The following is a 16,887-nucleotide window of genomic DNA, read 5'->3' on the forward strand; positions in this document are numbered from 1 at the left end:
GTCACACACACACTGTTATTAGTTTTTAAGGTCAAAAAGTAAAAAAAAAATGAATTGTGTGAATTAAGCATACATTTAAATCCTGTTTTAAAACTATTAAAACAAACTACTGTATTTGTTTGTTGTAGATGTTTGTACAGGGAGGTAGGAGCACGCCTATACACATCACCATGTAGCGTGTCCTCTGTCTGGACATCCTGGGGAAAGATTGAGTGCTATCTTTTATATCGTAGGTTATTTATTAGCCACCTATATATGTAGATAAGCTGTTGCAAAAGCCAAATGCAAATGTAATACACACATATGGGAATGGTATTTATTTCAGGTATTTTCCTGGCTGTTAAAATGCATAATGTTTTATTTAAAATATATTTAATCACAATAAAATGTTGGATGGATGTTTATGTGCAGGAACGCAGTAAAAATGAGAGAGACACAACTGATGTAGCAGCTACTTACAGTAATCTTCCTACTGTCAGTACTCGTTTCTCCATCAGCAGAAGATCAGAGTATCAACAATGCAGGAAAGTGATGGAGAAAACCAGATTCATGAATGTAGCTTATAACGAATAGATTATTCCACTATAATACACAACATCATTACTTATTATGTAAAGTGTGTGTGTGTGTGGGAGAGTAATGTGTACTAGTAGGAATGCAGTAACTACAAATTTACTTTTTTTACGCATTTTATTCATTTGTATCTATTAAGGAAGTAATTAAAAAGTAAAAAAAAAAGCAATGCACACATGTAATGTACAAAGCAGTATGAAGGACAGAATGATTTTTGTGTGAAAGTGCAGCGACATGTCCCCGGTTACATGTGTTACTGTAATACATTATTATCATCTCTATAAACACAACTCAGGACATGTCCCCTGCACTCTGTAAATTCAGTATATCAGGTGAAAGTCTGACTCCATGGTGCACTTATGGTGTATTTAACGCTTTAACTAGCAACACTGAGAGCAAGAGACTACACACACACACACACCACCTATGTATCAATATTTACAGTAACACAGCCCTGTGCAATATCCTTTCTGTCAAATGATTCAAAATTGTATCACCTCTAAATATTTACATTGTGTGTTAGTGAGACAGATGACTGAGCAACAACGTTTCAGGAATTTAACACAAAACACTACACACTTTATGCTGAATCACACAATCTCACAATAGAGTCAGACCACCAGTATGGCCCAAACCCAGCATACAGAGGCTGAGTGAATGTGGTCTGGACTCTGTGGAGGAGCTTCATCGTGTCAGAGATGCTGTAGAAGGACAGAGCTCCTGCACTGTGATCCACATACACTCCTATTCTGGAGGATGATGGAGCTCTGAGATTAGTCTTAATGTTGTTGTGATAGAAAGAGAGAGAAGAAGAAGAACACCACAGATTCCAGGACTGATTGTTGCATCCAAACCCACACTCATTACCACGTCCTTTTCTGCTCATGTCTTTACATGAGACTGATATGGACACACCCTCACCGCTCCACTCCACCTCCCAGTAACAGCGCCCACGCACACTCTCCTTAGACAGCACCTGCCTGTAGGAGTCAAATCTCTCTGTAAGATCAGAGTACAGCTGCTCTCTCTCACTGTATCTCACCGCTCTGTTCTTCTCATACAGAATGAGGTTACGATGTGCCGTGTTGGGATCCAGGGTCAGATAATAGAAATCTAAAATTAAAAGAGAAAAACAAATAAACAATGTGAACATGTTGCATTTGATTTGCAGAATACTGAGGTCTTTCAATCTAGTTTCAAGGCTCTTCACAGTACAGAAACAGCTCTGTTAAAAGTCTTAAATGTCAAACTAAATTGTTAGTTTTCCAAATAGCATGGAAGGAGAGCATCCTGAACTATAGAAGAGCTCTCAGTGCTGCTAGGTCAATGTATCTCTCCACTCTTATAGAAAATAACAAAAATAAACCTAGATTTTTATTTAATACGATAGCTAAATTAACTAAAAACAAGACCACTGCAGAAATATCCACAACAACAACATACAGTAGTGAGGATGCCATGAACTTTTTCAATAACAAAATCATAAATATTAGGCAAAAAATTCAGGCTTTAAAACCAGACAATTTAAGTGATCACATCACATCAGAACCTAGAATACTTTATTCCCCTTGAAGCGAGTGAACTAATTTCACTCATCTCCTCTTCAAAATCGTCAACCTGTAAATTAGATCCTATACCGACACATTTTCTCAAGCAGATAGGTCAAGCAATAACAGAACCCCTGTTAAAAGTAATTAACTGTTCACTCAGCAGTGGGTATGTTCCTAAATCCCTTAAATTAGCAGTTATTAAACCACTAATCAAAAAACCTGACCTTGACCCCTGTCAGCTTTCCAATTACAGGCCGATATCAAACCTCCCGTTTATCTCTAAAATTCTGGAAAAGGTAGTAACACAACAGCTATGTTCTACATAGGAATAGCATACATGAACTGTATCAGTCAGGATTTAGGCCTCATCACAGCACAGAGACAGCACTCGTTAAAGTAGTAAATGACCTCCTACTGGCCTCTGATCAGGGTTGTGTCACTATACTTGTGTTACTCGACCTCAGTGCAGCTTTTGACACTATTGATCATGGTATTCTCCTTCACAGATTAGAAAATGTAGTAGGAATTAAGGGAACGGCCCTCTTATGGCTCAGATCCTATTTGACTGATCATTATCAGTTTGTAGATTTAGATGGTGACCATTCCTCATGTTCTCAAGTTGAGTTTGGTGTTCCACAGGGTTCTGTTTTAGGCCCACTGCTTTTTTCCCTTTACATGCTTCCTCTAGGCAACATAATTCGTAAACATGGTATTAGTTTTCATTGTTATGCTGATGACACACAAGTATATGTTTCAGCAAAACCAGATGAGAAAAACCAGCTTACTAAAGTTGAGCAATGTGTGCAAGACATAAGAGATTGGATGTTAATTAATTTCCTTCTGCTTAATCCTGATAAGACAGAAGTTCTAGTCATAGGACCACAAGCAGCTAGAAGTAAGCTTTCTGATCACACTGTGATTTTAAATGGCATTTCTGTTCCATCAAGTGCAACAGTAAAAGACCTCGGTGTGATTATAGATTCAAGCCTTTCATTTGAAGCACATGTAGATAATATTACCAGGATAGCATTCTTTCACCTCAGAAATATTGCCAAGATAAGAAATATATTGTCACTAAACGATGCAGAAAACCTAGTTCATGCTTTTATCACGTCTAGGTTGGATTATTGTAACGCCTTACTGTCTGGTTGTTCAACTAGGTGCTTAAACAAGCTTCAATTAGTCCAGAATGGACTCACTCGAGTCCTCACTCAAGATATGAGCATATCACCCCTATCTTATCCACATTGCATTGGCTTCCTGTGAAATTTCGCATCGATTTTAAAATACTACCCTTGACGTATAAAGCATTAAATGGTCTCGCGCCGCAGTATCTGAGTGAACTGCTAGTGTCTTACAATCCGCCATGCCTACTTCGATCAAAGGATGCAGGCTGCTTGTCAGTACCGCGTATTATTAAAACTACAGCAGGGGACAGAGCTTTTTCTTACAAAGCCCCAAAGTTATGGAATAGTCTTCCAAATAGTGTTCGGGACCCAGACACAGTCTCAGTGTTTAAGTCCAGGCTAAAAACCTATTTATTTAGCCAAGCATTTTTATAAATAGATTAGCCTTAGGTAAAGGAGCAGATCTGGGGGACTCATGGTCGTAGAGTATTAGGTGAACTGGTATGTTTGGATGCTGTCTTCCCCACTCTCATTGATCACGCAGGTTTGTTGACGGTGAGGTGATTGGTTGCTTTACATCTCTGGAAGCCCTCATGTTTGTGTTTCCTTCTGACTCTCCCTTTTTAGTTATGCTGTCATAGTTAGTCCTGCCGGAGTCTCTGCTTGCACTCTGCACTAAATATACATTCACTTTTTACATTGTTCGACTTTGACCATACCTAACTGTTATTTCTCCATCTCTTTGCTCTCTCCTTTTCTGCTCTCTCCTCTCTCTCTCTCTCCCTCTCTCCTTTTTCCTCTACCTATCTCTCTGTCAAGCTATACATGTCGCTCCTGAGCTGCCAGTGATCCAGACCCCCTCTGCCCGCTGGACCTCTCTAACTCATCCTGGAGTCCTGCTTCTGGTTGGAGATCTCATCACATGGATGACTTGTGTGGTCTGCCTGGAATGCGTGTGGTGACCGGGGTTGGTTCCACGTTTCCATGAAGGTGGTCCTGTCCTCGACTGATGCAGACAGCTGTTCTCTGAGGACCTGTGACTTCAGTCACTCAATAGTTCAGGACTGGAATTTTTCACAGTCTACCTGAGCCTCCAGGAACAAACTGGACTTTAATCTTACACATCTCCTCTTCTACTGAACTTCCAGTCTCGCATATTATTATGCACATCAATCCCTGCTATCTGTTTTCACCCAGATGAGGATGGGTTCCCTGTTGAGTCTGGTTCCTCTCAAGGTTTCTTCCTATTGCCATCTCAGGGAGTTTTTTCTTGCCACTGTCGCCGTCGTCCTAGGCTTGCTCATCAGGGACAGTCATATAATTTTGATTCATACACATTCACATTTCATACAATCTTAATTCTTTTGATTGTGTAAAGCTGCTTTGTGATGATGTAAATCGTTAAAAGTGCTATACTGTACAAATAAAATTGAATTGAATTGAATTAAATGACATTTATCTTATTCTCAATTCTGGTGACTTCTGCTCTTGATTTAACAGCTGCCTTTGATACAGTAGACCATGATATTCTTCTGTCATGCCTAGAACACTGGATGGGAATTAGGGGGGCAGCTCGAGACTGGTTTAGAACTTTTTCTCTTAGTCTTGGAGATCTTGAGTCACCATCACCTCCTCTTCCATATGGGATCCCTCAGGGGACTATCATTGGAAGGTAGGAAGGCTACTGTGTCAAGGCTCTGTTAACATGTCTAGATGATATAAAGGCATGGTTAGCCCAAAATCTCTTACATTTTAATGATAAAAAGACAGAGGTTTTGGTATTTGGTCCTTGTGCCAGGGTTAGATTTCCTCTGGATTTAGGAGATTTGGAGCAGTATATTAAACCCATAGCGTCAAATTTAGGGGTTTATTTTTGACCATGGCCTTAAATTTGATTGATTAGAGGTAATGAGTGTGGGTTCAGTCCAGTTTCTTAAACCTGTTTTGTCCTTTAGGCTTTTCGAAATAGCCATCCACGCCTCCATCACCACTCGCATTGATTACTGTAATGCTCTGTATTTTGGGGTTTCTCAGGCAGCATTACATCGGCTACAGCTGATCCAAGACTCTGCTGCTCGACTATTAACGTCTATGCATAAAAGAGAACTTATCTCTCCAGTTCTGACCTCTCTTCATTGGCTCTTGGTACAGTACCAAATTAATTTAAAAAATATTTTGGTCACGTTTAAATGTTTACATGGCCTTGCCCCGTCTTACCTCTCAGATCTGCTTAAGCCCTATGTCCTTATTGAAACAATGATGAACAATGATGATGATGATGATGATGATTTTTTTTTTTTTTTTACAATTATTATTATTATTATTATTATTATGTGTATAAAAATTAGGAAATCTCTTCCTCTCTCTCTCTCTCTCTTTATATATATATATATATATATATATATATATATATATACACACTTATTCTAATCCAAATAAAATTTCTATATTTTGTAAGATGTGCTTTAATTAACAATAAACTATTGATTCGTTTATTGCTTTACCATAATAAACTAATTAATCTGTGTGTGTGTGTGTGTGTGTGTGTGTGTGTGTGTGTGTGTGTGTGCGCGTACATTTCAGGAACTCTTCTCTGCTCTGTGGCTCTGGTGGTGAAAAGATCTGAACTGCTGCAGCTGTGGAGAGAAAAATGGAAATGAAGACAAAAATCATCATCAGGTTGTAAAAGATGGAAACAGTTTAAAGTGATACAGTCAGTTTATTCATTTTAAATCAGTATTTTAGTTCAAACTGTCTGCAGGAAGGTCAGCAGGAGCATTGCTAAGAAATAAGACTTCACAGAGCGAGTAAAGACGTCCATCATTGTGTTTCTCCAGCAGGAACAGCTCCTCTTACCATGTGGAGGGATTTTGTTGAATTCCTCCTCACAGAATTCCTCGAGTCTCTTCTTCAGACCTGAGAGAGAATTCCTCACTCCATCAAATGAGAGATGTTGATGGACTCTGACGCTGGATGTCTGGAACGTTAGACTGATTTCTGGAGAATATTGACGTCCAGAAATTAAATCCTACAGAAAGCAAATTAAATGTAAAACAGTGTGTGTAAACAGTCTTCCTGCAGTTACAGTTATATAAAGGAATAAGGATTTCGTAGTGCAGTGTTCCGTCTGTCAGATTTTAGTGCTTTAGCTGAATTCATGATTTTGTAAAGTGGTGGCATTTACATTCATTAATGTCCTGTCACTGTATTACCCATCATGAATTACATCAACCCCTTATATAATTATTGTTAATCCTCTAGATGAGTCAGCAGTTTCACCCTTATAGTCATAGATATAGAAAAATCATTTGGATTGTAACTGGCACCAGAACAGAACATGATTGTGCCATGCAAAAACCCATTTATTTTATTTTAATAGTCGATCTGATTAACATGAGAGTGTGTTGGCCGTGTAGCTGATGGTTTGGTGCAGAGTGGGTTCAAGAGCAGATCCAGACTAAATAAAGAACAATTAACTTTTAGTAAGATGTGTTTTAAAGTGTGTCAGGAACATTTGTTTGTGTAGATCAGACAGGGAGTGTTACCTGGAGGAACTGGATGTGATCGTGTGTGTGTGAAAGCTGCTCCAGCTCAGTGAGTCTCCTCTGAAGATCAGCAATCTCCTGCTCCAGTTGCTCCAGGAGTCGTTCAGCTCGACTCAGTTCAGCCTTCTCCTGAGCTCTGATCAGCTCCGTCACCTCCGAGCGCGTTTTCTCCATGGAGCTGATCAGCTCAGTAAAGATTATCTCATTGTCCTCCACTGCTGTCTGTGCACTCAGCTGTTAGGACACACACACACACACACACAGGATTTAAAACTCATCTATCATTCCCTCTCTTACTGCGACTCTAAATGACTCCATGTTGTCCATGTTGTGTGTGTTTCTAGGAGCAGCTCTGTCTCTGCTCACTGCTCACCTTTACAGTGTTCACAGCCTGTTTCAGCTCCTGCACCTTCTTTTGCTTCTCCTGGATTCTCTGCTGGGAATTCATCTGCTTCTCCTTTAATTCACTCTGAGAACAAATCGATTATTTCCATAAGGTTTTATTTTTTTTAAATATATAAACACCTTGGCAATAATACAGTACATTGTTTAGATTTTATAGAGTTCATAGAAATAGTTAAAATGTTAAATCTAGAAATAATCTGATGAGCTTTAATGTAATCAGTGATATTGTGGCGTGGGCGGGGCGGCGGCTGATGACCAGCATGCCTTGCGGGGATGTTGGTGTGTTCACCGTGTTGGGGAAAGGTGTTTGAGTTAGTGGCTTCGGCCCTGTTTGTGTGTGTGGGGGTGTGTGACGTGTGAAATGTGCTCCGGTTCAGGCTAAATTGGATGTAGGTTCCTGTGTGAATGTACTGCTCATGCCATACATGCTGTGTGCCTAATAAAGTACTCCCAGCCATTGCATTGGGCAGCAAATAAGCTCACTCGTCTCTCCAGCATTCTTTCCGGCGGAAAAACGCTACAATATTATTATTTCAGGTTGAAGCCAACGTACATATTTGTCTCTCTTTCTGTACGGCAGAACTCTCTGTCTAACTTATTAATACAAAGAAATCACATTCTATAATGTTGAGCACCTTACGCCCTGTCTCCGCTAAGTTCTTTCGTCGTCAGCCAAATAGAAATACAAATACTTTCTGTTCTAGATTATTACAACTGACGAATGACTATTTGTAACATCATTTTATCTTAAAATTTTTATTTGAAAGCATAACACTCTTTGTTTAGGTATTTTTTGATGATATTTTAATTTATTGACATGCCTCTTTGTGTGTGTATATACAGTGAGGTCATTAAGTATTTAATCACCCTGTGATTTTGCATGTTCTCTTAATCATTGAGGGATCTACAATTTTCAGCATAGATGCATTTTTATTTTAAGAGGCAGAATCTAAAAAGAAAAATCCGGAAATCACATTGTATGATATTTTTTTTTTAACAATTTATTTGTGAATTTCTGTGTCGAATAAGTATTTGATCACTTGCTTATCAGCTATCAGTTATTTTGCTTTTAAATAGTCCAGGTACACTCTGCTCATGATTCTAAATTAGTGGGCTATTCAATAAAGGGGGTTAAACGCTTTTTTTCTCACCACTGTGTGTGTGTGTGTATATATACTGTATATATATATATATATATATATATATATATATATATATATATATATACATATATAGTCTGTGTATATATACTGTACTGTGGGAGTCACGTCAAATAGCCGTGGCCGTGTGAATGGCATGCAAATGGCATGCGGCTACCCTATGGACAGCGTAATCACCCCTCTCTCTACTGCCAGAAAGACATGTCAAGTTTTCACAGTAAACACGCCCATTCAAGCCCTATTTATTCCTTTACCTGGTGTCACCACTAGATGGCGCTTTGTTCTCAAGAACATGTTAACACAAGCCAGCAATTTAGCTGTGCTGAGTTGCAATCACGTGATTTTAACAACCCACCCCCTCCCCCGCCGAACTGACGCTATCAAACTGCACTTCAGAGATGAAGATGGTGGGCTAATGGACTATTCGCAGTAAGTCTTCTTTTCTTCTTTGTCTTTCGGCTGTTCCCTTTCAGGGGTCGCCACAGCGAATCATCTGCCTCCATCTAACCCTATCCTCTGCATCCTCTTCTCTCACACCAACTAAGTTTATGTCCTCTCCAACTGCATCCATAAATCTCCTCTTTGGCCTTTCTCTAGACCTCCTGCCTGGCAGTTCCAACCTCAGCATCCTTCTACCGATATATTCACAATCTCTCCTCTGAACATGTCCAAACCACCTCAATCTGGCTTCTCTGACTTTATCTCCAAAACATCTAACGTGGGTTGTCCCTCTGATAAACTCATTCTTGATCCTATACATCCTTGTCACTCCCAAAGAGAACCTCAACATCTTCAGCTTTGCTACCTCCAACTCTGCCTCCTGTCTTTTCTTCAGCGCCACTGTCTCTAAGCCGAAGAGCATTGCTGGTCTCACCAATGTCCTGTACACCTTTCCTTTCATTCTCGTTGATACTCTTTTATCGCACAACACCTGACACTTTTCTCCACCCATTCCAACCTTCCTGTACCAGCCTCTTCACCTCCTTTGAACACTCTTTGTTGCTCTGGACCATTGACCCTAAGTACTTAAAATCCTGTAGCTTCTTTACCTCTGCTCCCTGTAGCCTTAGCGATCCTCTTGGGTCCCTCTCATTTACACACATGTATTGCGTCTTGCTGCGGCTAACCTTCATTCCTCTGCTTTCCAGAGCATACCTCCACCTCTCCAAATTTTCCTCCACCTGTTCCCTGCTCTTGCTACAGAGCAAAATGTCATCTGCAAACATCATAGTCCATGGGGACTCATGTCTTACCTCATCTGTCATCCTGTCCATCACCAGAGCAAACAAAAAGGGGCTTAGAGCCGATCCTTGATGCAGACCCACCTTCACCTTGAACTCTTCTGTCACACCTACAGCACATCTTACCACTGTCTTACAGCTCTCATACATGTCCTGCACCACTCTAACATACTTCTCTGCCACTCCAGACTTCCTCATACAATACCACAGCTCCTCTCTTGGCACCCTGTCATACGCTTTCTCTAAATCCAAAAAGACACAATGCAACTCCCTGTTACTTTCTCTGTACTTCTCCGCCAGCATCCTCAAAGCAAATACTGCATATGATGTACTCTTTCTAGGCATAAAACCATATTGCTGCTCACAAATGCTCACCTCTGGCCTTAACCTAGCTTCCACTACTCTTTCCCACAGCCTCATTGTCTGACTCATTAGCTTTATACCTCAATAATTGCCACAGCTTTGCACATCTCCCTTGTTCTTAAAACTTGGCACGAATACACTTTTCCTCCATTCCTCTGGAATCCTCTCACTCTCAACCTCGCCTAAGCACTTCCATACCTCCACAGGTATGTCATCAGGACCAACAGCCTTTCCACTTTTCATTCTCTTCAACGCCCTTCTCACCTCACTTCTACTAATATTTGCTACTTCCTGTTCCACAACAGTCACCACTTCTACCCTTTGTTCTCTTTCGTTTTCCTTATTCATCAACTACTTAAAGTACATCTTCCCATCACCCTCCTGGCATCTGTCAGTACATTTCCATCTTTATCTTTAATCACTCTAACGTGCTGCACATCCTTCCCATCTCTATCTCTCTGCCTTGCCAACCTGTACAGATCCACCTCTCCCTCCTTACTGTCTAGCCTAGCATACAAGTCCTCATATGCTATTTGTTTGGCCTTTGCCACCTCTACCTTTACCTGACTCTGCATCTCCCTGTACTCCTGTCTAATCTTTTCAGTCCTCTCAGTGTCCCACTTCTGCTTAGTTAGCCTCTTTCCCTGTGTACACTCCTGGACTTCCTCATTTCACCACCAAGTCTCCTTGTCCACTTTCCCCTTACCTGATGATACATCAAGTACCCTCCTACTGTACCTGTCTCCCTGATTACATCGGCTGTAGTTGTCCAGTCAACTGACAGCACCTCCTGACCACCCATAGCCTGTCTCAACTCCTCCCTAAAGACTTCACAACATTCTTCCTTTCTCAGCTTCCACCACTTTGTCCTCTGCTCTGCCTTTGTCCTCTTCACCTTCCTCACCACCAGGGTTATTTTACACACCACCATTCTGTGTTGTCTGGCTACACTCTCCCCTACCAACACTTTGCAGTCACCGATCTCTTTCAGATTACAACGTCGACACAAGATGTAGTCTACCTGAGTGCTTCTGCCTCCACTCTTATATGTCACCCTATGTTCCTGCTCTTCTGGAAGAAAGTATTTACTACTGCCATTTCCATCCTCTTTGCAAAGTCCACCACCATCTGTCCTTCTACATTCCTGTCCTGAAGACCAAACCTGCCCATCACATTTTCATCACCTCTGTTCCCTTCCCCGACATGTCCAATGAAGTCTGCACCAATCACCACTCTCTCACCTCTGGGGATGCTCTGCATCACTTTATCTACCTCACTCCAGAATGTCTCCTTCTCTTTTAACTCACATCCTACCTGTGGGGCATAACCACAAACAACATTGAACATTATCCTTTTAATTTTCAGCTTCAGACTCATCACCCTATCTGAAACTTTCTTCACTTCTAAAACATTCCTTACAAACTCCACTTTCAGAATAACTTCTACTCCATTTCCTTTCCTATCCACACCATGGTAAAACAATTTGAATCCTCATCCGAAGCTTCTGGCCTTGCTACCTTTCCACCTGGTCTCCTGGACACACAATATATCCACCATCCTTCTCTGCATCATATCAACCAACTCTCTTCCCTTCCCTGTCATGGTCCCAACATTCAAAGTCCCTACTATCACTCCTAACTCTTGCCTTTCCTCTTCTCTTTCTGCTTTCGAATATGCCTTCCTCCTCTCCTTCTTCGACCAACAGTAGCTCAATTTCCACCAGCACTCTGTAGCTCAACAACACCAGTGGCGGTCGTTGTTGATCTGGGCCACAACCGATCCGGTATGGGAATTATATTCATGATTCGCATCATTGATTTGGCAAATGTTTTACGTCAGATGCCCTTCCTGACACAACCCTCTGCATTTATTCAGACTTGCGACTGGCACAAGAAGACACTGGATTGCGATAGCCCCGTGGTTGCAATGGACTATTCGCGGTAAGTGGTGACTTTTTAAAATAAAATTAGTTTGGGGTAGTTTACATTTTATTTCCCAGGTTCGTTTTTTATTGGCAGTTTTAAAAATCACTGGCAGCACCAGCAGCGGTCGGATGTGACTTTAGATAACTTAATGGTCTGTTTAACAAGTCTGGAGTTAATATTACAGCTTACTGTCAGTGTCACAAACTCTTTTCATCAAAAAGATGCTAAAGCTTCGAAAATACTATTAATTTCCCTATTACAAAAGCTGCACTACTCTAAACTTATAAAAAGAGTGTTTGTGCTCTCTGAAAATGCAAATGAGTGTTGTCTGGATTTAGATAAACTTAGCATTTATTTATTCTTTGGGTAAGAGGTAATCTGCAGGTTATTTCTGTGACTGGAATATAATGTGATGCAGTCCTTGAAGGACACAAGCTGAGGCTAGACGTACAGGAGCTAGCGAGCTAAACACTCATAACTGGGTTTTTACTGTCAACGCTTAGTTAAAGAAAAGCTGCGGGGAGGGGGGGTTCAGGACACGGTAAGTTATAGTTTGGCTTCAGAGATGAGCTAATGCCCATTTACAAGTGTGATATCGCTTATCGTATTTGTATAAAAAGCGCATTAAGTACATTTTTGGTTAATTTAATGCAGATGATAATACAGTCAGGTAGTGGCTAACGCTAACAAAGCTCCTTAAGATCGCAAAACTCTGGACTTCTTGTAATTCCCAGAATTTCAAAATCTACAAAAGGGGGTAGGGCTTTTTCATATTTAGCTCCAAAGCTTTGCAATAGCCTTCCAGACAGTGTTCGGGCTCAGACACAGTTTCCCAGTTTAAAAGTAGACTCAAGACGCATCTCCTTAATCTGGCATATGCGTAACTCATTTCATAACTTCATACTTCAGCACATCTATCCTGAATGGCAACTACGCTAATTTTCTCCATTTGTTCTGTACTTTTCTACCCATCCCGAGGCATCTGGAGATTGTACCAGCTTCAGTAGACGAAGGCCAACCCTGTGAGGATCCTGAGGCATCCAGAAAAGGACCATCTCTAGGATTCTGCTTTATGATGGTTGAAGCTACACATCCTGCTTCTGTGCTCCCAGTGATCCAGACCCCATCTGCCCTTTGCACCTACTGACTTGTCCCTATGCTGAACTGGACCTCATGTTAATTTAAAGAACCTCTGTTATATTGAAATTTCAGCTGCATAACATGCATGATGTCATATAATTTCTATCTGTTATCACCCAAATGTGGATGGGTTGCCTGATTGAGTCTGGTTCCTCTCAAGGTTTCTTCCTATTGCCATCTCAGGGAGTTTTTCCTTGCCACTGTCGTCGTCACTCTTGGCTTGATCATCATAGACATTTCATTCATCATTCATTCATCTCAATATTACCTGGACACATTTTCTCACACATTAAAAAAAAATATTTTTTAAAAATTCTTTCATTTTTGTAAAGCTGCTTTGAGACATTGACCATTGGTATAAGCGCTATATAAATAAAATTTAATTGAAGTGAATTGTCATCTGTTTACAGCGTTGGCTGATTTTGTGATTGAGACCCATGGGTTACATAAAAAAAAAAATTATTATTAGTAGTAAGCCAGGCTTTAGTAACTTTGGACAAATCACTAAATAAGCCCTTTCTCGGCACACGCTCTCGATAACTGCCTGGAACTGTTTAGTTTTTTTAATATTGTTTTCAAGTGCAAATGTTCATGGAGATTTAAGTCTCTGCTGCCGCATTTATTCACAGTTGTGATAAGTGATTAATGGCCCATCAGATCTTTGATGGGGATCGTTATATATGGTTAAGTGAGTAAAGTGACTAGTCAATTTTAGACTAGCAGTGAAAAAAACATTAGCGAAAACTGCAAAAATATAAGAAAAAAACAAACCCAAGTAAAAGTAAAATTTTTTACTTTGCAGCAAAATATTATCTACCAGTGTATTAAACGGTATTAAAAATACACCGTAATGGAAAAATACATAGCCCTCATTTGTATTCCGTACCTACAACGATAGGTATATATAAATTACAGATGTTACAGTGTCTTTAAGGATTATTAAGGATGTCTTGAAAAATTTTGCAATAACTAGTTTTATTTATTAATTATTTTATTTATTTTAAATAGCATAAGCATCATGGGTTGTGTATTAAGTGATAAAAAAAACTGTTTTATTAATCGTTTTTTTTTAACAAGTCATCTATTCATGAATCTATGTTGACAATACAAGAACTGCTGTACAGTATATTAAACATACAGTATATGCCTTCTTGGACACTACAGTTAACTAAAGCAGTCAATGCTCCACCTTGCAGGATTAGACAGCATTGTAACCATCTTATTACAAAGCGCATGGGGGTGTTTATGGGGAGGGGCATCATTAACTGCGCTATTGCGGGGGATCACATTCCATGCACGGATCGTGCATAGACTTGTCATGGTTTTGCCATGGACCTGTCATGCTCCAGGCGGTTGTTTGAGGTGGCTCCCACTGTATATATATATATATACTGTATATATATATATATATATATATATATATATATATATATATATATATACAGTATATATACAGTATATATATATATATATATATATATATATATATATATGCATATAATAAGTTCTCACCTGTTTCTCAGCTCGTCCTTCTGCAACTGATACAGCATCATGACCTTTGTGTTTATCCAACATGCACATGGAGCAAATACAGGTTTGATCAGTACGGCAGTAGATTTTCAGCACTTCATTATGTTTGGAGCAGATCTTCTCTTGGAGTTTTGCTGCAGCTTCAATTAATGTGTGTTTTTTCAAAGCAGGAAGTTCAGTATGAGGTTTCAGATGAGTTTCACAAAGAGAAACCAGACACATCAGACAGGACTTGAGGGCTTTTTGTTTTCTCTCGGTGCAGAAATCACACTCCACATCTGCAGGACCAGTGTAAAAGTGAGCAGGAGAAACAACTTGAACTTGGACAGTCTTCTTCTTCAGTTTCTCCACCACTTCAGCCAGCATGTTGTTTCTGCGTAGAATAGGCCTTGAAGTGAAAGTATCTCTGCACTGAGGACAGCTGTAGACGCCCTTCTGATCCTCCTGATCCCAGTGACCATTAATACACACCTTACAGAAACTGTGACCACAGGGGAGAGTCACCGGATCCTTCAGGAGATCCAGACACACTGGACAGATGAACTGATCCTGATCTATTGAAATACTGGCCTCAGCCATTTTCTTACTTTTACAAACTGACAGAGAGAAGTCCTCTGAGTTTCGTCTTCTTTTACAATAACCTCCTGGTTCTCTCTGTGTGTGAGAGGGAGAAGGAGTGAAAAAGAAAAGGGGAGGAGCACTAATACAGAAATTATGAAACTCCTCAGTTAACCGTTTCATCTCCATTTAGTGTATGCATATGTGAAGCATATGTTTTATTTCTATTAAATTCTACAGACACCTGATGCAAAACCTTTACCACTCTTTAGAAATTAAACATTAGTTTTTTCATCTTGTATTTTTTAACTGTTTGCTCAATTAAATTAATTTATTAATTAATTAACTAATTAATTAATGCACTTGAAGTGCATGATTTAATGTGGGGTTTATGTTTTAACGTTTGACCAAAAGACTGTATAGTGCACAAAATACTTTAGTCAAATTTATTTAATAGAAACACATTAAACACATGGGTTTTAATACAAATTTTAAGTACCATATTCACACCAGTAAACAAATGCATGTTAAAATATTTAAACCCAAAAAATTTAAATCACACACAACCCCTGGGGGGAAATCTGTCATGGGCACAAGTGGTGTACATAGTTTCATACGAATTGCATTTGCACATACTGTGACACATTATCTGTGTAAATATGACCCATACACACAACTCTGTGATGAATATATAAAATACACACTATAAACAATGAAGAATAAATAAATAAATAAAAGTCATCATGTACACAAGGGAGGGTCTTTAGTTTTTAAATCCAACGGTAAATTTGCAAATAAAAAAAATTGCAGGACTACTCATTCTCTCTGTAACATTCTGCAGAGGCCCAGCATGGGAACACAGATGGACTCTCCAGATAGCACATTCTGTTCACCACACATGTCATACTGAGGCCTACAGACCTTAAGAAGCAGCTGTGATTGTGGGGTTTCTGATCTCAGTACGGTTTGGCAGAGTATAATCTCTCACTCTGATGGGATGAAAGAACACTATATGACAAGCTAACAGTTTGTCAGATGGGTGAGTGATGTGGGTGATGTTCTTGGAGCTTCACTCATGTTGTGTTCTTTCTGCAGTTACACTGGAGGATTCTTTCACTACACCAGACCACAGAGAACTGGCTGTCACACTTCCTCGACTTGGCTGCCACCCCACTGGTGTACTGACACAGGTAACGGTAACCACCTGAGTCACTGCTTTTCAACTGTCTCCCTGCCCTGCAAACAAGCCTGCACTTGATTCTCCACATTCCTGCCTTTGGATAATAAAAGAGCTCATGTTTCTCCCTTCCGCTAGTCTCTGTGTTCTTACAATTAATTTTACAGAATGTATTAATGTTACAATAAAAAACTGTGTGTGTGTGAAAGAGAGTATCCTTGTCCTCTTGTCATGAGCCAGCTAGATCAACCCAACACCTCCAGATCCTAAGACTCCACTCCAGATCTTTCCCCCTGCGCGCCTACCTGTCATTTGTGTACACCTGAACCTGATCAACTAAATAGCCCCTGGCTTTATAAGTATGCTGAGAGAACCATTCAGCGCTGCAGTAGTTCACGTGAATGACTTGTGGCTTCCTGGTCACTCTAGCCTGTTATCGGCGCTGCCTGTTCCCTGGATTTTTCTCACGTCTTCGCCCCCTGGTACGCACAACTGTCATGCTTTTAAGACTTCGGATTAGTACTCAATATTTTTATTCGTTTACTCTCTCTGCTGGATTTCCGCTCTTAATCTGCTTCAATGCATCCCCCCCC

General features: G+C 40.1%; 1 protein-coding gene across 2 annotated transcripts; it reads right to left on the reverse strand.

Annotated features, from left to right (window-relative positions):
- Positions 1 to 690: 690 nt before the first annotated feature.
- LOC128506257 (tripartite motif-containing protein 16-like) lies at positions 691 to 15,178 on the reverse strand. 2 transcript variants are annotated; one of them, XM_053476631.1, is made up of 7 exons: positions 15,031 to 15,145; positions 14,542 to 14,932; positions 7,169 to 7,264; positions 6,796 to 7,029; positions 6,107 to 6,278; positions 5,827 to 5,886; positions 691 to 1,686 (listed from the first exon to the last, which is right to left on the reverse strand). In XM_053476631.1, exons 2-7 carry the CDS (start codon positions 14,923 to 14,925, stop codon positions 1,154 to 1,156), a joined length of 1,479 nt encoding a protein of 492 aa, XP_053332606.1. In that variant the 5' UTR covers positions 14,926 to 14,932; positions 15,031 to 15,145; the 3' UTR covers positions 691 to 1,153. The 2 variants fall into 2 exon arrangements, with proteins under 2 accessions (XP_053332606.1, XP_053332595.1); XM_053476620.1 differs by having other exon boundaries at positions 14,542 to 15,178.
- Between the last annotated feature and the right edge of the window lie 1,709 nt (positions 15,179 to 16,887).

The sequence above is a fragment of the Clarias gariepinus genome, chromosome 2, assembly GCF_024256425.1.
Source record: "Clarias gariepinus isolate MV-2021 ecotype Netherlands chromosome 2, CGAR_prim_01v2, whole genome shotgun sequence".
NCBI lineage: Eukaryota > Metazoa > Chordata > Actinopteri > Siluriformes > Clariidae > Clarias > Clarias gariepinus.